Source organism: Protomyctophum bolini (assembly GCF_963924005.1).
Source record: "Protomyctophum bolini genome assembly, chromosome: 8".
Taxonomy (NCBI): domain Eukaryota; kingdom Metazoa; phylum Chordata; class Actinopteri; order Myctophiformes; family Myctophidae; genus Protomyctophum; species Protomyctophum bolini.
Genome location: NC_137869.1, coordinates 48,331,114 through 48,355,265, shown reverse-complemented (window position 1 = coordinate 48,355,265; position 24,152 = coordinate 48,331,114). Strand labels below are relative to the sequence as shown.

General features: G+C 42.5%; 1 protein-coding gene across 1 annotated transcript in view; it reads left to right on the top strand.

Moving 5' to 3' along the window:
- The window catches only part of map1sa (microtubule-associated protein 1Sa), a gene marked incomplete at its 5' end in the record, with an annotated part of 44,585 nt that extends 27,104 nt beyond the window's left edge, over nucleotides 1–17,481 (top strand). Inside the window, 7 exons of the mRNA XM_080770397.1 lie at nucleotides 587–654; nucleotides 2,454–2,852; nucleotides 5,499–5,741; nucleotides 7,183–7,450; nucleotides 8,376–8,540; nucleotides 10,742–10,962; nucleotides 13,001–17,481. Coding sequence (XP_080626523.1) covers nucleotides 587–654; nucleotides 2,454–2,852; nucleotides 5,499–5,741; nucleotides 7,183–7,450; nucleotides 8,376–8,540; nucleotides 10,742–10,962; nucleotides 13,001–13,156 — 1,520 coding nt within the window. The 3' untranslated portion in view covers nucleotides 13,157–17,481. The remainder of the gene's footprint in view (nucleotides 1–586; nucleotides 655–2,453; nucleotides 2,853–5,498; nucleotides 5,742–7,182; nucleotides 7,451–8,375; nucleotides 8,541–10,741; nucleotides 10,963–13,000) is intronic.
- Nucleotides 17,482–24,152: the final 6,671 nt, after the last annotated feature.

The window sequence follows — 24,152 nt, the reverse complement described above, 5'->3', positions numbered from 1 at the left end:
TTTTCTTTCAGGAAATTTAAGAAAACCTTATGTTTTTAAAACAAATAAATACAGCCCCATCAAAGTGTGGTGTAACTTTATATATTGTCAATTACTTCCGTGAGAGGGGGAGAGGGGGTGGAGTCAGTTGCTTTAGCAGACATTTTGACGGTCCAATGGAGTTGAGAGGTTTTGTCCAAAGCACATTTTACTATTTTCCATTGGTTCGATATTTTTTAAACAACACACAGGCGTAAAGGGTGTTCAATAGCACTGACTTATGCAAAAACAAATCTAAAACCTCAAAAATGGAGTTATGAGGTTTCCTCCCAACAGCAACGATATACAAGAGAATGGAACGCAAGCCGATATTTATAATGGCTTGAGTCATTTCTTGTTTTAACTAACTGCAGCCCCTTTCAGTTCAGCACAGCATCCCTAATTGATTACTTTATTTGCATTTTAAAATCATCATCGTCATCATCCCTTGACTGCCAAGATGAGTGGTTCCCAAACTCTGGGTCGGGACCCATTTGTGGGCTGCAAACCTTTTAACTGTGTGTGTGTGTGTGTGTGTGTGTGTGTGTGTGTGTGTGTGTGTATGTAGGTCCAAGCCTGGGGGTCAAAGGTCATGCTACCCTCCAAGACCTCCCCGTGACATCCATGCCTGCCGAGGTGAGGTTTGCTTTAAAGTGTCGTGATTATTTATTTTTTCTGTCTATGGAGTTAACATTACTCTAATAGACCCCCATGTGTTTTGTATCAGTCTATGGAGTTAACATTACTCTAAATAGACCCCCAGGTGTTTTGTATCAGTCTATGGAGTTAACATTACTCTAAATAGACCCCCAGGTGTTTTGCATGCGTCAATAGAGTTAACATTACTCTAATAGACCCCCAGGTGTTTTGTTTGTGTCTATGGAGTTAACATCACTCTAATAGACCCCCAGGTGTTTTGTATCAGTCTATGGAGTTAACATTACTCTAATAGACCCCCAGGTGTTTTGTATCAGTCTATGGAGTTAACATTACTCTAATAGACCCCCAGGTATTTTTTATATGTCTACAGAGTTAGTGCAGCCGCGCCCGGCAGCCGGCGAAAACTAGAGCTCTCAACAGGCCCGAAAATTAAGGCCCACCCCTCATCAAACCCTGTACACTCAAGAATGTCCCCGCTACCACCACTATATCTCCATATATGGAGCTGACCTCTTCTGACATTCCATGTTGATCTGACCCCCAACCCCTGGCTGTGTAAAGTCTGGACCCTGCTGATGCATGGTTGGCTGTGTGGAGTCTAGAACCCTGCTGATGCATGGTTGGCTGTGTGGAGTCTAGCACCATGCTAATGCATGGTTGGCTGTGTGCAGTCTAGCACCATGCTAATGCATGGTTGGCTGTGTGCAGTCTAGCACCATGCTAATGCATGGTTGGCTGTGTGCAGTCTAGCACCATGCTAATGCATGGTTGGCTGTGTGCAGTCTGGACCCTGCTGATGCATGGTTGGCTGTGTGCAGTCTGGACCCTGCTGATGCATGGTTGGTTGTGTGGAGTCTAGAACCCTGCTGATGCATGGTTGGCTGTGTGGAGTCTGGACCCTAATGCATGGTTGGCTGTGTGGAGTCTAGAACCATGCTGATGCATGGTTGGCTGTGTGGAGTCTAGAACCCTGCTGATGCATGGTTGGCTGTGTGGAGTCTGGACCCTAATGCATGGTTGGCTGTGTGGAGTCTAGAACCCAGCTGATGCATGGTTGGCTGTGTGGAGTCTAGAACCCAGCTGATGCATGGTTGGCTGTGTGGAGTCTAGAACCCAGCTGATGCATGGTTGGCTGTGTGGAGTCTGGACCCTAATGCATGGTTGGCTGTGTGGAGTCTAGAACCCTGCTGATGCATGGTTGGCTGTGTGGAGTCTGGACCCTAATGCATGGTTGGCTGTGTGGAGTCTAGAACCCAGCTGATGCATGGTTGGCTGTGTGGAGTCTAGAACCCAGCTGATGCATGGTTGGCTGTGTGGAGTCTGGACCCTAATGCATGGTTGGCTGCGGGAGTACAGCGTTGACAGACAACCCCTTCAGTCATTCAGCGTAACAAAAAAGATGACGTCCTCTCCAGTCATCAACCAGCTGCTTGCAGCTATATTTTATACTTTTTATTATTTAGTATGTTGTTTGTTCGCTTGCTTTGCCAGTTCCCACCTTATGTTGTGTGGGAGTTGAGACTGCCGAGACCTTACTGGATAACAGCTAGCTTACATAATGTCTTGAGGCTAGGACTGAAGTCTAGCACTTATTAGCCTGCGGACACCCATTTGAAGAGATATATGCCAGGGACCCCTCCCATAAAAGAAGATTTGTATGGTTCTAGCGGTGATTCTCAACCCGTTTAATGTCAAGGACTCCCAGTTTGACCTGCATTCGTCTACAGACCCGTATTTAATTACAAGCGGGTGTTCTTAATCATCATGTCTTTCAGGTGGGTTCTCCTCTCTCCACGGAGGTTGATGATTCGCAGTCGGCGGTGTCCTTCGAGCTGGTCCCACCTCCCGAGCAATTGCAGACCAACGGACACACCGGGGGCGACTCGACGACCACGACAGACTCCAACCTGGGAGCGAGTTTACCCTTAAACTCCGCCCCCGACAGTGTGCGTCCGCCGGGAGACGGCTCGGAGGACCAGGCGATGCTCCTTCGAGCCGGGTTGCAGGTCCTGCACCTGGACGTGCCTCACGACGTCGACCTGTGTCTGGTGTCACCCTGCGAGTTCCAGCACCCGAAGTCACCCGACACCAATCAGCTACAAGCCCTGGAGTCATTGGGCCTAGAGTGCAATGCTAGCCTTCAAGACGTATCTGGAGATAGCGACCGCTCGCAGGTATAATTACATCATCTACAACTCTACGGCTGCATTCACACATATAAAACACAGGTATTGTGTCTGTACAATTTACAATGTAGGCTTTTATCAGACGCTCTTAATCCAGAGTAATTTACACATGGTCATGAAGAATCATACGTAAGCTAAGAACCTAACAGTGGAATATGTATACAAAACTATGCGTAATTGCGTATACACGCTATAGAGTGCAATGTCTACATAAAATGCCATCTAAGTTACATAAGTTGAGCCTTTGCATACGCCTGTAAGGTGGTCGAGGCTGGTGTCTTGTCCGTGTTTAATGGCTGCTCCGATTAATTTCCAATGGAAGTCACTGGACAAGCTTGATTTGCGGCTCATTTCTATAAACCAAACCAGTGGTTCCCAAACTTTTTCATGTCAAGGACTCCCAAATTGACACTAATTAGCCCACAGACTAAAAAGATATGCCAGTGACTCCCATGAGAGAAGATTTTTACGGCTCTAGCAGTGATTCTCAACACGTTTAATTTCAAGGATCACCAGTTTGAAAGCAATAAGGTACACCTGCACACTGTGTATCTGCTCGACACAAGAGTAGTGCCTTATTTAATGAAGCAACGTTTCGGTCCCTCCGGACCTTCTTCAGGCACAACACATCATTTTAACAGAGTTACTTATATACAAACATTTGAAAAGTAATCAACCAATCACAATAGTCTAATTAGAGGAAGAGCTTGCAGGTACAGCTTGTGATGATCCTCAATTTGCTGACATCATTTAAAGGCACAAGGACCCCCCCCACATAACTTTACATCATTTCAGTTACATTCTAAAAATCATTATACGAGAAAAGATGTAAAGACTAATGGTTGTACAAATGCATTAGGAAATCAACATAGTCAACAATAAGAGACAAAAATCACTAGGTCCTGCTCTCAAGACATACAGACAATGAGAGTGGAATAATACATAGAATATATATATATATATATATATATATATATATATATATACCGGTGTGTGTGTGTGTGTGTGTGTGTGTATACATACACAAACCAAATTCACTCAACGAGGCAAGACGTTCTGAATTAAAGTGCTTATATATTTGACGTATTAGTAAATAGCGTTGGGAGGGGGGGGGGGGGTTGTAGAGCCAAATAAGGCCCTTAAGGGTGATGAGACACTCAACTATAGAGTACTGAAAAACATGCAAACTTATAACATGACGTTTGGTAACAGTTCATCATTGAGCCCCTTTGGGTGAAGGGTTTGAAGGGTATGGATCCAATATGCTTCACGTTGTTTGAGTATCAGGTCGTGGTTACCGCCTCTGTTAGGCAGGCGAACTTGTTCTATACCCATAAAACGAAAAGAAGTCATTTAAAATGGACAGCAATAGGGTAATCGCGGTCATTTCTCCGATTGGAGCTCTTATGTTCACTAATTTGTGAACTGTCTAGTGGTTTTGCCCACATAGGGCCAATCCACATGGGCAACGGATCATATAGACCACATGTGTGGAAATACAAGTGATTATACTCTGAATTTTGAACTTCTTGCCTGTATGGGGATGAGTGAAAAAAGCAGCCTTAAAAGTATTGCTGTTCTGAGCACAATTGCCACAGGGATAGTTTCCCTTGGTCAAGGGGACTCAGGAGGGTCTGTATTTGAGTGACCCTGGGAGAATGAAAGTCAGCATGCACAAGAGTGTCTCTCAAGTTTTTCCCTCGCCTGGATGATAAATAAGGGGGGGGTCTTTGAATAGAGGTGCCAATAGAGCGTCATGACAACAAACAAAAAAAATTGGGCCGAACAAATATTTAGAAAGAAGGAAAAAAAAATGGCAGGTTACAACCCTTTTTTGTTGTTTTTCTTCTTTGTAAATATTTGTTTGGTCCAAAATATTGTGTTTGTTGTCATGAGTTGTCACGACTCGAGTTGACTTTGTCCGCGGCGTAACCGTCTGTAAACCGCCATTGTATCTCTAACTGAGAGATTCCCATAATTTAGCGGGACCCCCTGGAACTCCCTCAAGGACCCCTGTGGGTCCCCGGACGGCCGGAACGCCACTTTGGGAACCACTGAACTAAACGATATGATTACAAAATGTATGTTTTGGTTGAATTAAATAACATTTGCGGGACCCGGGTTACATAGCGGTTATTCACTTCCTGATTCTCCGTTTTCCGAGAGAAACGCCGTTCAAAATAAGACGCAGCCGTGGCTAATCTGCGAGTAGCCACCAGATGGCAGACACCAGAATGAGTCTAAAGGCAAGCGAAAATGGGAATCTTTCTCAAAATATTTGCGTCAATTAACCCATTTTGGGCGGGAAACCCTACGAGCTTGTGGGTCTGCTATTTTTTTTTAAACGTGAAAATGTGCCTGAAATCTTTGTATCTTTTCTATATATATTGTTACAGAGCGAGTTTTTAACTCAAATCTTTGCTACTGGGAGGGTCCCCGGAACAACATATTTTTAGATGGGGGTCGGCGGCCAATGTCATATATATTTGGGGGTCCTTGACATGAATATGTTTGAGAACCACTGACATAGAAACGTGGGTTTTTCAGAAAACTGTCAGGATTTAGAAGACTTTTTTTTTTAATTTCGACGTCGGGCCTAAATGGGTTAAAATATCACCGTCCCGACGTCCTCAGGAGCCGTCCCGACCGCACGGCCTCGGTCCCTGCAGCGACGATGGCGACCGCCGTTCGCCTCAGGGCCAGGAGGAAACCCCGCCCACGTCGTCGGCCAGCCAATCGATGCCGAGTGCCACAGACTCTGAGGACGTCCCACCCGATACGACGGAGGAGTGTCCGTCCGTCACGTTGGGCAGCCAATCGGAGGACTCCGAGGAGGAGGAGCCCAGCGGTGGCGAGTTCCCCCTCCACCCCGACCACGTAAGCCGGTCACAATCATTACATCATCGCCTGATCGCAATATTTTGACATAATCGCAATTATCTGAGATAATCTCAATTATTAGACCTTAGAAAAGCTTCTAAATCTTTCGTTTTCTGAAATCCCTATGTTTCTATGTCCGTGGTGCTCAACCTTTTTCACGTCAAGGACAACCCATAATTATCTGTATTTGGCTGCGGACCCCCACCTGAAAATATGTAGACTTCCAGAAGCAAAGATTTGAGTTGAAACGTTCGCTTATTTGAGACAACATCTTTCAAAAATAGCATAAATGGCAGATCTACAACACGTGTGACATATTGTAAGCTTGTAGTCAAAAATGTAAAAAGTTATTAAATGTTACATTACTTTGTATATTTAAGTTATTTGTCATATCATGGCCTGTGCAATGTATGGGTGCGACTCCCGATCCCGTGTGCCGCGTGTTCGACTCCCGATCCCGACGGCCTTTACTCACTCCCCCCCCTAGCCTGGAACTCACCTATGCTTTCTATGGCATAGGCAGCTCCCGGCAGGATCCGCCGGGAGAAACTGTGCGCAGCTGCTGGACATGAGACTAATTCATTCAAGCGACAGAGAGAGAGAGAGGAGTGTGTGTACGGGTGTGCGTCAATTTAACAAAGGTGCAGACGATCAGAAATCAGCAGAGAGTGATCGACGTTTGCGCTACTCTATGCCAAATTGAAGTGGACTCATACCCAGACTTTTTTTTCCTCCCTGGAAATAAAAACGTCTGGGTTTCCGAGGCTACCCCCCCCCCCCCCCCAAATCAAATTATTAACTAAAGGAAAAATAAAGCGGGATCGTAGGGTTATAGTTTAAGTTATTTATATACAGTAGAGATGCAGCAAAAGTGTATTGTCAAACAAACTGTGTTCAATTAAACCAATGCACGTGGTAAAGTGCGTCTGTCCTAACATAAAATAAATAAACGGGCAGACAAACTTCTCTTCGGCTGCAGATTATAAAGTTTAAACTTTTACTTTAATTAATTAAACTATATCTGGCGCCCGGAGCTCCTCTCTCCTGTGTAGGCCTACACCTCTATTTGCAGTTTTCCCCCCTGTTCCCTGTGTGTCACTTCCTCCATATGAAACCTTGTGTGTGGGTGGCGACATCAGTCTCTGACAGCTGTCAATCACCCCTGTAACGAGGCCCAAATTACCCTTCTTGTGAATAGGAGATGATACTATTTGATAAATAGTCAGCATCACATGTTACACTTCATAAAAATAATAACACGCATAGGGAAAATAAAGCAGAATGACATTGAAATGTGCTTCGTCACAAAATAAATAAAGGTGAAATAAAATAAAAATACAAATTGTAACCTTCCAATGTTCAATGCAAAAAACAAAAAAAATTGTAATCATTTGTTGTGTGACAATTAATCGTCCGCTTAAATTTGTAACGGCGACAGGCCTACCGCCACGACGCCACTCCCCACTTCTCACTCCAGGGGGCGCCATCGTCCAACATGATGGACCCGCCTCCCGCGCCCATGAAGGACCTCCCGCCGCTGCCCCCGCAGCCCGGCGCCTGCATGGCCGACCCAGAACTTAACCCCGCCCCCACGGAGGGCGTTGACTCGGGGAAGAATACCAAGATGGCCGACCCTAACCCCGCCTCAGGGACCAATACCAAGACCGGAGCCAACGCTGCTCCTGCTGCGAAGAGCAAGAAAGCAGGTATAAATGGTAAATGGTGCGCTTGCATAGCCTTTGCATAGATTGTGCATTACATTCACACACACACACATTCACACCCCGATAACGGCGGAAATTCTGCAAGGCACCAACCTGCACATCGGGAGCGATTAAGGGTTCAGCGTCGACACTAACTCTGGGGGAGCCCACGGGGATTGAACTGGTGTGATTTTGATTAGTAGTAGTATTAACTATTATTGTGTACTAAATGTGTCTAAAGCCCAAACCACACCAAAGGGTCAAGAAAGACGGTTTTAGCGCTGTCCCTGCGGTGTGATATGTCTTGTTGCACGTTGACCCACGTTGACCCTAGAGATTCAACTAATGGAATTCAGTGGCCCCAAACCACACCAAAGGGTCGATGCGGTTTTAGCGTTAACTCCTTGCAACCGTGTTGCAAGGAGTTAACGCATGGTGACCCTTTGGTGTGGTTAGGGCTTAAAGGGACACTTCACCCTTTTTGCAAAAAAATATATGTTAATGACGTTTAGAAGCTTTAGAACACTTTCCTGGGGGTATTTATGTGTGTAATATGTGGCTTTAGATATTTTAGATTGTAGCAGTGAGCCTGTTGTCTCTGATGTCATGGACACTGGGATCACTTACTTCCTGGACTACATGTTGTCTCAGTAAGACAGCTCTCCCCCCTATCCACAAGGAGGAGCAGTGCACCAAAGAATTATGGGAATTGTAGTCCAGGAAGGTAGTGAGACCAGTGTCGATGACATCAGAGACAACAGGCTCACTGCTACAATCTAAAATATCTAAAACCACATATTACACACATAAATACCCCCAGGAAAGTGATCTAAAGCTTCTAAACGTCATTAGCATATATTTTTTTGAAAAAAGGGTGAATTGTCCCTTTAAGGTGTGGGTATTAACTATAGTATACTACTGTCTCTAGGTGTGGTCAGTCAGAAGGCGACCGGCACACTGACGTCCAACCAGAAGCTCCAGAAGGTCCAGAGCCGTGGCGTGAAGAGCTACTCCAGTCTGGACACCAGGCCAGCATCCAGAACCTCTGCTTCTGCTTCCAGACCAGGGTCCTCCAAACCACCACCGGCCTCAGGTTTGGGGAACTCATAGCTCCGGTCCATAGCGTCCGAAGGACTTCTCCTTAACACTATGGTAGTCCCGCCCCCCTCGAGAGAGACCCGGAAAAGAAATCCCCGTTCATTTTCCTCAGAAAGTATTTATTTAAAGACGTTTACGCCGCGGAACAAAGCCAACTCTTGTCGTGACAAATCATGACAATAAACACAATGTTTTGGGCCAAACAAAGAATTAGAAAGATATAATAAAGGGCGATTGTTACAGGTGGTGGCCCATACGGGGATCTAGGGTTGCACATTTAGTTACACTTTTTTTTTTTTCCACTGGACAACACACTGGTCTGATTAACCCATTCTGACCTGAGATCAGATTCTAAAAATGTCAGTCGTTCTTTGATTTTTCAAAAATAGCAGACCTACAAGCTCGTAGCACGCCACTCGGTGGCGCGCTATGAGCTTGTAGATCTGCTATTTTTCAATAGCTAAAGCATAACATGAGGCTGACACCAAAATGGGTTCCCCTTCAGAATGGGTTAAACGGCTAATTTTGAAACCACCTTCCAGAGTGGGAAAGTTTGGAGACGCCACTTTCTCGTCTGTGTGTATAGCAAATGCCGCCTAATTTGCTGAAACGGTGATGTCATAGTCCCCTCTCGCCCCCTCCAAACTAACCAGTGTTAATGGTTTACTTCACCATAACCACTTGCATATAAGTCTCACAGCTATTTTATATTTGCGCCAAAAATAGCCGATCTGCAGCCCACATGCATGAGCTTGTAGTGCTTTAGTGCTGGTCCATAGCAATGGAAGGGCTTCTCCTTAACGCTATGTTACACTAGCCAGTGTTGTTTTTGGCAGCAAATTTCTATTTTAGTTTAGTCATAGTCTTTGGAATGAAACCTCATTTAGTTCGTCATATTTTAGTCACATGTCATAAGATTTTAGTCGACTAAATATGCAGTTCATTTAGTCGACTGAAATGTATTTTGGTGGGCCTTGATGCCGTTTTGAGCTTGTAGATCTGCTATTTTCAGCATGCAACAAAGTAAGTAAAATAACTTATACTGGATCTCTTGTCCACTTGACTAGTCCCTTCCTAACATTTTAGTCTAGTATCTATCTGTTGACGAAATTGGCAATACATTTGGCTTAGTTTTAGTCATCATAGCTTCGCTTTCATTTAGTTTCCATTTAGTTTTCGTCGGTGGAAAAAGGTAGTCGACGGACATTTTGTTTCAGTCGACAAAAACAACACTGCTTATAGCTCTATAGCAATAGAAGGGCTTCTCCTTAACGCTATGTTACTTATAGCTCTGGTCCATTGCAATCGAAGGGCTTCTTCCTTAACAATTACAATTTAGGCATTTAGCAGACGCTCTTAATCCAGAGCGATTTACATTAAGCAAGAACAAAAAGCATGGCAATACATCACATTTATAAAAAGTATCATGAAACATGTGTAAGCTAAGAACGGAACAGTGGAATATCTATATAATGAAACTATACATATATACTGTCTATACTCACTGTGCTATACATATGTACTATGAAGTGCTATGACTACATATAATGCAATTCTAGTGCCGTCTACATAACATGCTATAGTAACATAGCTAGTCTGTATAAAATGCTATCTAAGTCTACAAAAAGTGCCAAGGGATGTGCATGATGGAGTCTGAAAAGGTGGGTGTTCAGACTATAAGTGCTATGTTACTTTTAGCTCTGGTCCATATAGCGTTAGAAGGACTTCTAGGTTAGAAGGTTCTAACTAGGGCTGTCCCGATCCGATCACGTGATCGGAAATTGGGGCCGATCCCGTCATTTTCAAATGATGATCGGAATCGGATCCGGAGCAAAGAAAAAAAAACGTTATCGGGACATCCCTAGTATCAATATTATATCCATATCATGATATTAGACTGGATATCGTCTGTGATTTATGACATTGTGATATGGCATAAGCGTGTTCTATGAAAATATACATTTTTAATCGGTGAAAAAACGCTATCGGCAGATACTCAAAATCGAATGATTGGAATCAGATCGGGAACAAAAAAAAAACCTTGATCGTCCCGATAGCGGGGTTTTCTTTGTGCGTTTGTTTTTGCTGCCAATCCGATTCCGATCATTTGAAAATGACGCAATCGGCACCCTAACAACCCTAGTTCTAACCTCTCTCTTGTTTGTCTCCTCCTCCTACTCGGCCTGGACCAATCAGGCACCACCAGGTCTTCTTCTAGCTCCTCCCCCACCACGGTGTACGTGGACCTGGCCTACCTGCCGTCTGGCCCCGCCCTCTGCACGGTGGAGGCGGAGCTCTTCAGGCGCCTGCGCTCGTCGCACTATGTGCTCAGCGGAGACGATCACCACAAGATGGCGCTGGTGAGACGCGTCCTGGACGCTCTGCTGGAGGGGAAGAGCTGCTGGCCCGACGTACAGGTTACTAGAATAATAATCATCATACTATAATTCTAACAATGTCTGTCTGTCTGAATGTCTGAATGTCACTGACAGCGCGTTATCTCATCATTGCCTGCACCAATCACTCCCATTTCACTCCCTTTTCACACAGGCATGGACCATAATTATATGGAGGTCTTAACGGAGCCCTTTTTTCGATTTGACACATTAATAATTAATAATGAATTTATTAGTGGATTAAAAAATGCGAAAATGGGTATTGTACTGTCAATATGACATGAATATGAATGCAAAGTAGTGGTTGATGTGTGGACAGGCTAGCTTTTCGTGTTGTGCATGGTGAGATGTGTGCAAACGGTGTGCTTTGGTAGGAGAAGACGAACAAAGGATGCAACATTTATTAGTGAATTAAAAATGCACCGGGCGCAGTACCCCCCACGGCCACAAGAGGGGGGCAAATATCTCACAACGGGTAAGGGCTAGTTATAATAATAATCCATTCAGGACGGGAACCCCTTTTGGTGTTTTAAGCATTATGTTATACTTTAGCTATTGAAAAATAGCTATTTTTGAAAAATCGAGAAAATGTGGTGCAAATCATTGAATATATATTCTTTCAAAGCGTTTCAAAGGTTTTTAACTCAAATCTTTGCTTCTGTGTGTGTGTGTGTGTGTGTGTGTGTGTGTGTGTGTGTGTGGGGGGGGGGGTCCCTAGAACAACATATTTTTAGATGGGGTTCAGTGTCCAATTATAGATATTGTTGGGGGTCTTTGACATGAAAATGTTTGAGAACCACTGGCATAGAAACATGTGGATTGTCAGGATTTAGAAGGCATTTGTAGAATCGTCCTCGGGTCTAAATGGGTCAATAACAACACCATATCTACACTGCCAGCGATGTGAGCGAGCGAACGATGAAATGTCATTCGAATACATGTTTTGTCAATTTGACTGTCCTGACGTGCCGCGAGCGACAACACGCCGTGCTTTCACGTTGCGAGCTTGTAGATCGGCTATTTTCAGAAAGTGTAAAATCTTGTCATTTCGACGGCATCAAGGCCCGCCAAAATACATTTTAGTCGACTAAATCAACTGTACTAAAATCTTATGATGTTCAGTCGACTAAAACTAGACTAACACTAGAACATTCCAGGTGACTAAAATATGCTAAATGAAGTTTCATTCCAAAGACTATGACTAAACTAAAATAGAAATTTGCTGCCAAAAACAACACTGCTCTGAATGCTGCAGCAACGTGAAGCCTTATTGGCTTTGAGTCATGTATTGCAGAGATACAGTTTGACCCACTAGTTTGGAAGACATGATGCAGCGGTGGGGGTCTGAGGGGGGCCAGATAAACTCCTCAATGTATCCCATAATGCTTTGTTCTGAAATGGGGGACATGATGTTGGGGCTTTGCAACTTGACAGCACTCGGATCAATCACCTCTCTTGGCCGCTTCAGGACTTCCCTGTATTCACATCTCCAAACAACCTGTTTATGCTTCTAATACTGCTTGCACACATGTTCACTTCTAACTTTGACACAGGTTATAGTACTGCTTTCTCCATTATTTCCATATGTAAATGAGTCGAGGGTCAGGGGTGGGAGAAGGGCAGAAAACTAACTGTACCTGCATGTGTATGTCCTGTGTATTTGTACTGTATGTTGCTGTAATGTTGTAGTTGTATGTATCTCTAAAACAAGATTCTGCGTCTCAAGGGGCCATCCTCTCAATACAATTCTAGCTTGCGGGCTGTTAGTGACTCTGCTGAATAGTTGGTGGCTCCGCGATGGCAGCCCCCCATTTCAAAATGTGTCACATTTTGATCAAAAAGCATAACGGATAAGCAATGCAATACTGTCCCTGAATGAACCTCGAACACCTCTGTCACAGCTGACCCTGAATGAACGTTGACCCGTGTGTGTGTGTGTGTGTGTGTGTGTGTGTGTGTGTGTGTGTGTGTGTGTGTGTGTGTGTGTGTGTGTGTGTGTGTGTGTGTGTGTGTGTGTGTGTGTGTGTGTGTGTGTGTGTGTGTGTGTGTGACTCGACAGGTGACCCTGATTCCGACCTTTGAGTCGGTGGCGATGCACGAGTGGTACCAGGACACTCTGGATAGGCAGAGGGAGCTGTCAATCAACGTTCTGGGCAGCAACAGCACCGTGGTCATGCAGGAGGAGACCTTCCCCGCTTGCAAGGTGGAGTTCTGACCCCTGCCTCCACTAAGGGGCACCACCACCACCCACCCACCCTGCAAGGTGGAGTTCTGACCCCTGCCTCCACTAGGGGGCACCACCACCACCCACCCACCCTGCAAGGTGGAGTTCTGACCCCTGCCTCCACTAGGGGGCACCACCACCCACCCACCCTGCAAGGTGGAGTTCTGACCCCTGCCTCCACTAGGGGGCACCACTGAGCAGTAGAACTAAACTATAATAATGGACTACAAATTGTTCCCTCCCCTCACATGCACGTGTGTTTCGGTGGAATCAGGAAGTTGTGGTGAACTTTAACCTTTAGCGTTGCTAAGGTTGGAGCCGGAGGATAGTTCAAAGTTCATCAAATGGGGGGGGGGGGAGAAAGATAATATGTTTGAAGGTTTCGAAAGATGTCAAATTGTAGTGTCGCTAAAAATGTCGTCTTGAATTCTTAAACATTAAAGAATGTTTTTGTAAGCATTGCATTGACATCATTGCAGTGACATCAGCAGTAGCAATGATCAGCATAGGAGCAACAGTTAATCAGTCAAATTGAACATTATTAATAAAAACAATCTATTATTGCAGCCCTATTGATAGTTTTATCAGAATCACACTGCTGAACCTAACGAGCACTAATTATTTAATTGACCATTATCTCATTAATTATTTCCCATCATGTCTGAGCTGAAACTCCTCACCTATTTGCACATTTCATTTGATGCAATTCATCAGAATTACAGAAATGTTAATTATGATTAAGAACAATTACAATTTTTTCTATCAATTACGCACCAAATTGTGTTTCCTTTTTATTCGTTTTTTCCGCCAATGAGCCAATAATTTGTAATATTGGCTGATGACCGAGTCATTAAATGATTGGCTTAGGAATGTGACAAAACCAAAATAGTCGTGAATTCTAGGCTTCATGGGGTGTGTTGATTGATAGAAAATAAGTCAGCTGTTGGGTGAAACACTCCTTTAATTGTTGAAAGCCACCAGGCAAGCTAGTTTAGGCTCACCTCGCTGTCAATGAATGCTGCCGTGGACGCTCCAATCGCGCATGTGATTTATTTATTTTTACCATCCGTTTTTCCACACACATTCTCTTTTAAACACATTGACATGTTGAATGCCAAAATGATCCTTACAGATGCTAACACAAGCCTTACAAACGCAAAAACAAGCCTTAGATATCCTAACGCAAGCCTTAGAAATGCTAGCACACGCCTTAGTAACGCTAGCACACGCCTTCAGAATATGCCTTAGGAACGCTAGCACATGCCTTCACAATGCTATCACAAGCCTTAAAATGAATTGGTTGTCTACTGTCTAGTGAGTCTACATGCTGCCTCGATGGGGCCAAACGTCAAAAGCACTATCCAAACGTATGCATTCATTTCAGCCTTGCACGGTTAAACCATATTATGTTTGCTCTTCATTTCGATTTTGCACAGTTGCACAAGTTTGATTCCAATTCTTGGTTAAGTCCAGGCAGTTACATCTTAATTGTCTGTAAGTCATTACATTGTCTGCATTGACGTTATTATTCGTTCGAGTACCACATGACGACACCAAAGAATAATTTGACAGCATATCGTGGTTTTCTGTCCGCTCAAGTGTTTTCGGACGGCCTCTGTAAAGCCTAATTTATACTGTCTCACCAGGCTGTTGAGAACGGCCGACGATGGCAGACTAAGTCTGCTTTTCTAGGCGTGCAACGCTACAAAACGCTACGTGGCACTGCTAGACGACCGAGTAAGAGTTGGGCTTAAAGGTCATTAGAACGGGAACTCTTGGAGACACTTATCGTAAATTTAATTCGAAAGGCTTATGTATGTTTCATTAGAAGGACTCTTGGGGAGCTTCCGTCCACATCTTTACGTTACGAGCCTTTAGATGCGTGGTTCTCTTGTTATGGACGGTTGTTATGGTTCTTTGTAGGACGGAGGAAAGTGGCGGTTTAAGAGTCGTTTGTTAGGATTTATTCTCATCTTTTAGTGCCTCGTTTATCAAAATGGAAAGAAAAAAATTTAGACCCATCTGAAGTGAGTGCTGCTTAGCCTGGCATGGCCAGACTAATATCACTGCGTAGATATTAGTCTGATACTTCTGTGTGTAAGATTTATTTCCAAGGTCTCAATTTGAATAGTGGGCTCTGATTGGCATCAGATATAAAAAAAACACGTTAAAAAGGTTATAAAACAGGGTCCAACTGTATGACGGCCTGCTTGCACTACCGATACACACGTTTAAGTGGACGATTAAAACACATTGTGTGCCCAGGACGTCTCCAGACGTCTTTATAATAATCCCCTAGGGTGCCCAAAGACGTCCAAAACAGGCTGGGTACTGAACTCTACTGAATAAATCTATGGGTATATTTTGTGTTAAAAAAATCATCCAAATAACATGGGGCACTCCACGTCGCTATTCTGAAAGAACACAAGGGCACACAATGTGAAATGTCACGCAAATAATTGCGATCAGCAATGTCATTGTTTGTTTTTTTTGCATTGAACATTGGAACGTTACAATTTGGATTTCTGTTTTACCTTTTAGGCCCAAACCACACCGGCTGCAACCTTGCAACAACTCGCAACTCCTTGCAACAAAACAAACCACACCAATGCAACTCCTTGATATTGGTTGCAAGGAGTTGCATGGGGATCTCTGGTGTGGTTAGGCGTTAGGGCCTTAGGCTTCACAATTGCACAGGGAAGGATATGACAAATGACTGAAATTTACAAAGAAATCAACTGTCACATTTAATCAGTTTTCATATTCTTTACATATAAGAAATGCACAAAATAGTTGATCTACAAGCCTACGTGTTGTTGGCTTGTAGATCAACTACTTCCGCAATTTTTGAAATGTATGGACATGTTTCAACATGGACATGGTTAACATTTTACGCATTTAACAACAATTGCGATTAGGCGATGTAATGATTGTGACAGGCCTAGTGACAACCTTGCTTGCACTACCTGGTAGATGTCACCTGTCTCCTAGCTCAGGGGTTCTCAACGTTTTAGGCTTGGGACCCCCGGAAATGCTTTGGCCATGTCTCGCAACCCCTGCCCTGCCCCGCCCCCCCATCCCCAATACAAATTGACCACTACAGTAACCATAATAATAGAGAAAATGCATCCTAAATAAACACTGAAACCAGACATAATGCAAACACAAATGCATGTACTGTGTACCCTTTAAATTTTCCAGCCAATCAGTTGATATAATATATATATATATATATATATTATTTGTTAATGTACGCTGATGATACTGCAGTGTATAGGAAAGATCTTCTCTCATGTTTTGGTGGCCCACCAGCGTATCTTTTCACACGGATCCGTGGACTAAATGTGTATCAATGTTGGGGGGTCCCAAGTTAAACGTGGCGACGTTTGAGAACCACCAAAGCGGGTGCTAGAACATTTAGATCAGAGATTGAACAGCTTATACGTTATGTAGATCAGTGATTGAAGGAAGCTCTCTTTTTTTTCAAGAAGGATGATAAAATACATGTTTTTCTACTGGTCTGCTCTTCACTCAGAAGACATTTAATTTTGTTATTATTATTATTATTTACAGTATTGTGGTTTATTGTCTTTGCATGAGTTTAGTTTACATGTTTTATTTTCTTTTTTTGTGGTTTATTGTTTTGGCATGTGTTTAGTTTACGTTTTTTTGTGGTGTTTATTGTCTTTGCATGAGTTTTGTTGTTTCATGTTAGTTTTGTGTGATTCTGAAATAACGTTCCACTTCCGAGTCCCGGTCCGATCAGTGTCATTGGTACAGAGGTAGATGTTTGGACCATTCTGATTGGTCGATGAGATCTGCTGGTTTAATGGACCATTTTGATTGGTCCACGACTTCTGCTGGTTTAATGGACAATGTCTACTGTTGGCTTCCTGCTACATTCAACAATGATAGACGACCAATTAACCAATCAAGTTGTGTGTTTAGTTTTCTTTTTTGTTTTTGTTTTTACATTTTGGTTTAAAACACTTTGGCCTCAATATTTCCAATATTTCAATACTGCAATATATCAATACTAGGCTACTCCAATATTTGAATACAAAAAATAAATTCAAGTGGTTAATAAACGAATTTTTTTACGACAAACCTAAAACGGTCCATCATTTCACAACAGTGCAGTCCATGATATTTCTACAAATTTAACAGCCAGTTCTCAGATTTTTGTTTGTTTTATTTATTTTTGATTTATTGTGTGATTCATTTAACCAAACACGCTTAAAGAACCAATGTTTTGAGCATTTTGTTAATGGGTGCATGCTGTTGGCATATTTTCACTTATTAAAAAAGGTTGAAGACAATAACTGCTCAGTTTCATTCATTCAGCTTAAACCTTGCTTTATGCTTTGTCATGGGGGTCAAAACCCACTCGGAGCCATGGATGAATTCGGACATACTGACTGCAATGAAAGCCAGAGACAACAAATGCTCTGAACTTCTCAAATGCAAGTCCAAGCTAGCCAAGTGCAAGCGCTTCGACAGTGCTCTCCAAACCAAACTGCATCCTTAAAACCCAATGTAACAAGCTAAGAAACGGTGTAATTGCTATGACCAAATCAGCCAAAAGTAACTTTATCAATGATAAAGCTGAGGAAATCAAAAACAATCCTCGGGAGCTCTGGAAGCTACTAAACAACCAACTAGGCTGTGGTCAGAAACTAAAAACCAGGTTTACTAATATAAACATCAAATCGAATAACACCCTCATCACTGACAAGCTTGATGTAGCCAACCACTTGAACATCTTCTTTACAAACATTGCAACAATGCTGGTTAACAAACTGCCCTCCCACTCTGGGCGTTTTGGTGTAGAGCACATCAAAGCCTTCTACAAAAACCTAGTTGTTTGTAAAGATGATTTTAAAATGGCAATGGTAACAACTGAGGAGGTACTTAAAAAACTGAGTGCCCTCCAACCCCACAAGGCCACTGGCCTTGACAATATACCCTCCAAATTTCTCAGAGACTCAGCCATTTCCATAGCTCCAGTCATCACCCACATAGTAAACCTCTCCATCAACCAGGGACGCGTCCCCCAAGATTTTAAACTGGCCAAAGTAACCCCCCTGTACAAAAAAGGGAGTAAATTAGAACCCGGCAACTACCGCCCTATTTCTATTCTAAGCTCCATCTCGAAAGTGATGGAAAAAATGAACAGGTTGAAAAGTATCTTGCCACTAATAAATTGCTGTACGAGTTCCAATCTGGTTTCAGAACATCCCACTCCACTGACACATGCCTCCTCCGTCGACTAAAATGACTTCCGTTTTGCCATCTGCCGTCTGCCTGATCCCATATGTGAATGCAGCATTATGCCAAAATCACCTTTGAAAATCCACAGTGGTGCGATTTCACAACAAACTAATGATTCACTCATGGCTTGTTTCAGCATCTTGTTTCCACATTTCAGCACCATCTCAACAGTAATGAATGATCAACAGTAAAGTAACTCATTAATGAATGTCTATTTTAGCAAAATTGTGGCGGTCGCTTAATCACGTTTGATGATCAACATATGGAATGTCAGAACAGGTCAGCTCCATATATGGAGATCTAAAGGGTGGCAGCGGGGGCAGTGTCTTGAGTGTACAGGGTTTGATGAGGGCCCAGGTAGGGCCAGGCCTTCATTTTCGGGACTGTTGAGAATTTGTTTTCGCCGGCTGCCGGGCGCGGCTGCACTAATGACTTTGGGGCGGGCCTGTCTAGAATTCGAATGGACAGGTATCAGTCAGACCTAGAGGAAGGACGGGTGGGGGGGGGGGGATCAACATATGGAACAGGTGGCTCCATTTATGTAGATCTAAGGGTTTGAGGTCAGATGTAGAGTTGCTGCAGGCCGGCTCCATATATACAGATCTAGGTGATGATCCTGTCTTCTCATTAATGTATGTCTATTAGGGGTGTAACGATATAGTAACTATCAAAATATCGATTTGAATAAAAAAATCGAAGTATATCTATTTGCAATAATTGGTATCAAATCGTTTTACAATGGAAATAATTAATTTAATTAATACTAAGTACATTGTTAGCAATTTTAAGAAGAAAAAATTAAAAGATGCGTTTCCATTCAATATAGCTACAATTGATTGCGAACGCAGTGAGCACTTACTATGAGACCTAGCAGATCATGTCTGTCTGTGTGTCTGTCTGTGTGTGTGTCTGTCCCGCTATACGTCCAAATATGGAGTGTGTTGCATCAGCAATCACTCAGCTCCATATATGGGCACAAAAGGGGCCAGGTCCACATATACAGTAACAGCGGGACAGACACACAGACAGACAGACAGACAGACATGATCTGCAGGGTCTCAGCTGCGTTCGCTTCCCGCGTTTGCGCGTCTTACTGGTATATCAAAAGTACTATAGTACTATACAGAATAAAGTAGGCAATGGGAAGAGCTGGATTAGCTGGAGTAAGAATAAAGGGAACATTGGTGTGATGTATTTATGCTGCATATGATTATTATTTTTTTATTTTATTTGAACATTTAAAAACGACACATTTGGAACAACAACATATTGCAGGGTTGTGCAGGTGAGATTTTGAAAACTCTGGGGTTTATAGTAGCCCCTTTCGGGACCGTCGGTTACCTTTTCTGAATTTGGACGGCGGTACCATAGGGTCCCTTATTAGTTATTCCACTCTCCATAGGACGTGTCTGTTCACGGAGACCTGTGCGGTCACTTGAGTGTTGGTGAGATGTTTCAAAGATGCATAAAACAGCTTTAGGAGACACGTGTGCGAAACGGCACTAATCGGAGTGGACGTTTCTTTCTTTTTTTAAAGTTTTGCCTCGCTGAAATTCTCTCTTCCTCACTTCCCCTGTCCCACCTCCCATGACACAACAGCATTATAAACATCCTGCTAGTACGTGGTCGGCCAATCAGAGGCAGTAACTAGGACGTGCAGCTAGCCAGTCTCGGTGCGGGAGGCGGTACAATGGGAAGTCAACAAGGAAGTCAAGGAAGAGAGAGGAGAGAAGTTCAGCGAAGCAAAAAAAAAGATTAAAAATACTTAACGGCAATGTAACCTGAAGAAACACCGACTTGTCCACACTGGAGAAAAACCTTTCCAATGTAAACATTGTAGCAAGAGTTTCAGTCTGTCAGGTTCCCTGAATATTGGGGGAAATTATTAAAATATTTAGGGTATAAAATACCACTCTAAGTAGTATTACCAAGGTATATTTACCATCAAGCTATTATTAAAGTATTTACATTATATATAGGAAATAAACAGGTAATCATAATGATAAAATGCTATGTATTCATATAGGACAACTAATACATATTGACCAGGCCTCACTAAATGTAAAGTACACATGCAGCTTCATACACGTGTGCACGCCCGTGCAGGCACGCACACACACTCTCTCTCTCAGGTCCCCAAAACAGGTCAGCCCAACCTCTCGACCGGACTGTGCAAACAAATGGAGGGACCGTCCAGGGTCCACACATTCACACACACACACACACACACACACACACACACACACACACACACACACACACACACACACACACACTAGTTGATCTACTGTCCCATTTAAGAAAGCTCACATACACACATAAACATGATCTCATAATGACTGGCACATTCAATTAAACACAACACATGTCACATACACCCACACATAGGGAGCAGAGTCCGGAAGAAGAGGTCCAACACGACACTTCAAATTGGGAGGAAGGCCAAGAGCACCCCCTGAAGAAATGAACTATTCTCTGATTGGACTATATTCAAAACTTGGAAGTATTAAATAACTGTCGATTCCATGGAATCGGCACTCTCTAGAAATGATGTGACACCGAGGTCACGGACGGAATGGAGAGTCCAGAGGTCTACCGGTGGCTAATTCGTTTGACTTCTGTCGGTAACCATATTTGTTCTTATGATTGTATAGGCTCATATTATATTGTTGTAGACTATAGGGCCAAACATTATTGTACACTATTTCATTAGGGCTTTTGATTATTAAAACGTATAGATAATTTTAACTCTTTGCTGTGTATTTATTCCAGGGGTTGGTACCATTTTATGGGAAATAATCATGCAAACGAACACAGAATGATGTTGATTTCTGGGTTTTTTGTCTTTACCTCTTTGGAGGTTGAAGGTGAAGGGCCAGAGGTCAAAGTCTTCTCCAGTTGGTGACCTTGCTGACGTGATTGTTCCTTGATTTGGGCCGAACCTCTGGAAGGCAGCAACAGACCTAAGAGGGTGGACGTCTAATAGACCCCGCCAGGTCAACGGTGTCTTTTTTCTTATGAGAACTCAAATGCCGGCCGGCAAAAATTGTAAGGTAAGCAGACCCTTCTTTTTTTAGTATATAAAAAAGTCTGCCATTGGATATTCTAAATTCTGTTTGAGTTTCAATAAGAGAAATCAACTCCGGTTTTCCAAAAGATAACAGTTTCAATTAAAGGAACAAATATGGATGACTAATGTTATGGTGAAATCAAAAGTATTCATTAGCCAGGTAATTTCCTGAAGAATCCAGTTAACGAAACACCAAGTGGGTGTACGGAAAACAAGAGTTATTGAGATCAAAGCCATACGGGGGGGATGGTGATTATATTAGTAACATGGTTTTACAGGTTATCTAAGTATATGGTTTAAAATCCTACACAGGGAGTGTAGGTACTCATGGTAATAAAATAGGCAGCTGTATGCAGATGTTATAAGCATTGGTGACTATATAGCTGTGCATTATTATTCTGTGTTATAGGATCGGCCCGGGGGTGACTGACTTTCAAAGCCCCTCCGATCTGACCCTCTGATACAGAAAGTGGTGACATGGCTGTGTGAGTGGGTATATGAAGGGTCCATTCAGCACTAGCTAAGCTGTCTAAGGCTCTGCATGATGAGCCCAGTGGGTATATGGGATCCAGCCAGCACTAGCGATGCTACTGGGTTTGCGTGATGAGCCCAGTTGACCTCTACTCTTAGAAAAAGAATAAAAAAAACAGGGTATAACAGGTTAGAGATTTCCTGCGGAAAACTTAGAAAAAGAATAAAAACAATAGTCAGGTTGTAGAAATAAATATTAGAAAATAGAATAACGAATTGAAGTACCAAAGAATTGATAAAGGGTCACTAGGGTGACTGGTTACAAAAAGATATTTAAAACTGTGTGTTGTATTCTGAAATATTATATTGGCAGCAACATACGGTGAAAATACAGTTAGAAAATAGTATAACTTGAAGTACTATTTAAATTGATAAAGGAATTAAGTGAATTGAGACTTATGACGGTTTCACCCTTCACAAACACGCATAAATTAAGTGAATAGTAAAAATATCCCAGAGTTAACAGTTATTTGAAATCTAATTATCCCTCATACCATTAAAGAAACATAAATAGAGAACATTAATCATCGGTTACTAATATAAGGCATTGTTTTGGATGGCCCTGTACAATTTAATACCAATATAGTCTGTATCAAAAGCAATATAAATGTCTCATATAACATGATCTTTCATTTAACCCATTACAATACCCTGTACAAAACAGTTTTAAGAATTAAAAATACTAACCCAAATAAATGTATTCAAAAAGTCTCCCAAAGTAAAGTGAATTGTTTCACGTTCCCAAATATATATATATATATATTAAAATAAGTGTAAAGAAAAATAGCCGATCTACAAGCACTCATATAGAAATGTTTATATATAGGCTAATTAACCCGGTATAGGCAACACTAGGGTTGCATCCCATCTTCAAAGAAAAGACTTAAGCGAAAAGTAAAACTGTGTGTCCATAATGTAAATCTGTGATAATATAATCTGTGACATAAAATGCACCAACAATTTTGTTTAAAAGTGTCCACAGGTCCACAAGTGTCCATGCACATGTAGGCCCGATTAGAAGGTAGGCCTATGCACTGTTTCAATATTAACCCAGTAGGGAAGAACTTAGAAAGTGAATTTGACATCTGACAGGTCAGATTAGCCTTGTGTCAGCAATGATTTTACAATAAATTAGTAACACAAATAGACCCACAAGAGGGAACACATTAAGTTCAAAGTACATATTTAGGAAAACTGCCAATACTAAATTACAAACTATCCGGTTATAGAGGAATATTTCCCGCTCACATTGTATTACATCAAAAAGGCTGAATCTTCAACAACTCAGTTTTCAGTTAGCCTATAATAAGTCAACTTGCGCATGCATGGCGCAATAAAAGTGAAAAAAGACTGGCAGATGTGACAATGAACAATGGGGGCACATGTGACTATGGGCAGATGTGACAAGCAGCACCAATGAGGAACTTTGGGGGGCTGATGGGACATGAACTTTGGGGGGCAAACAGCATGTGTCAACACCAAATGAACATTGTATTTTTTCATCCTTCTCAGCAACAAGGAATACATCTTTCATCACGTGACTACAAGGCGTATCGGGTCAGACCAGCACCATGGCCCAATACGATGTTGGGATGTGAACGTCAAATATTGCTCTTACCTTTTTAAGAAAAATTGGAAATCTGTGGCAGCTTTTCACATCCGCACAATACACATAAAAGGGCGCACGAGTGTGTGCACTAAGTAAACAATAGATTAGCCATTTTGAGCTCAGGTCAGCAACACTATGACACTAGGACCTAAGTGATAAGTAAGTAAGGAAAGAGAAATTCATTTTTAACGTAGTTAAGTTTCTTGGTGCAATTTATGATGCTTTTTAACAAGGTATGGACCAGCTTGAAGTAACTTCAAAACTCAACAAAATATATCTTTTGGTAAGCAAGAGACAACAATAAAAAAGAATACAGGTTTGTGTGTGGTCAATGTCTGTAGCACTAAAAGGTAAGGCCGTGTATAAATCTTAAGTAAACACTAACAGAAAGAGATAATGGTTTTCAGATCCCACCCAGATCGTACAATTTTACAGTATCTCATCCCAGGCCATTTTAAGGTATAGTACATTTGCATGTTAAACTTTTATTTCTTTATTTGAACGTT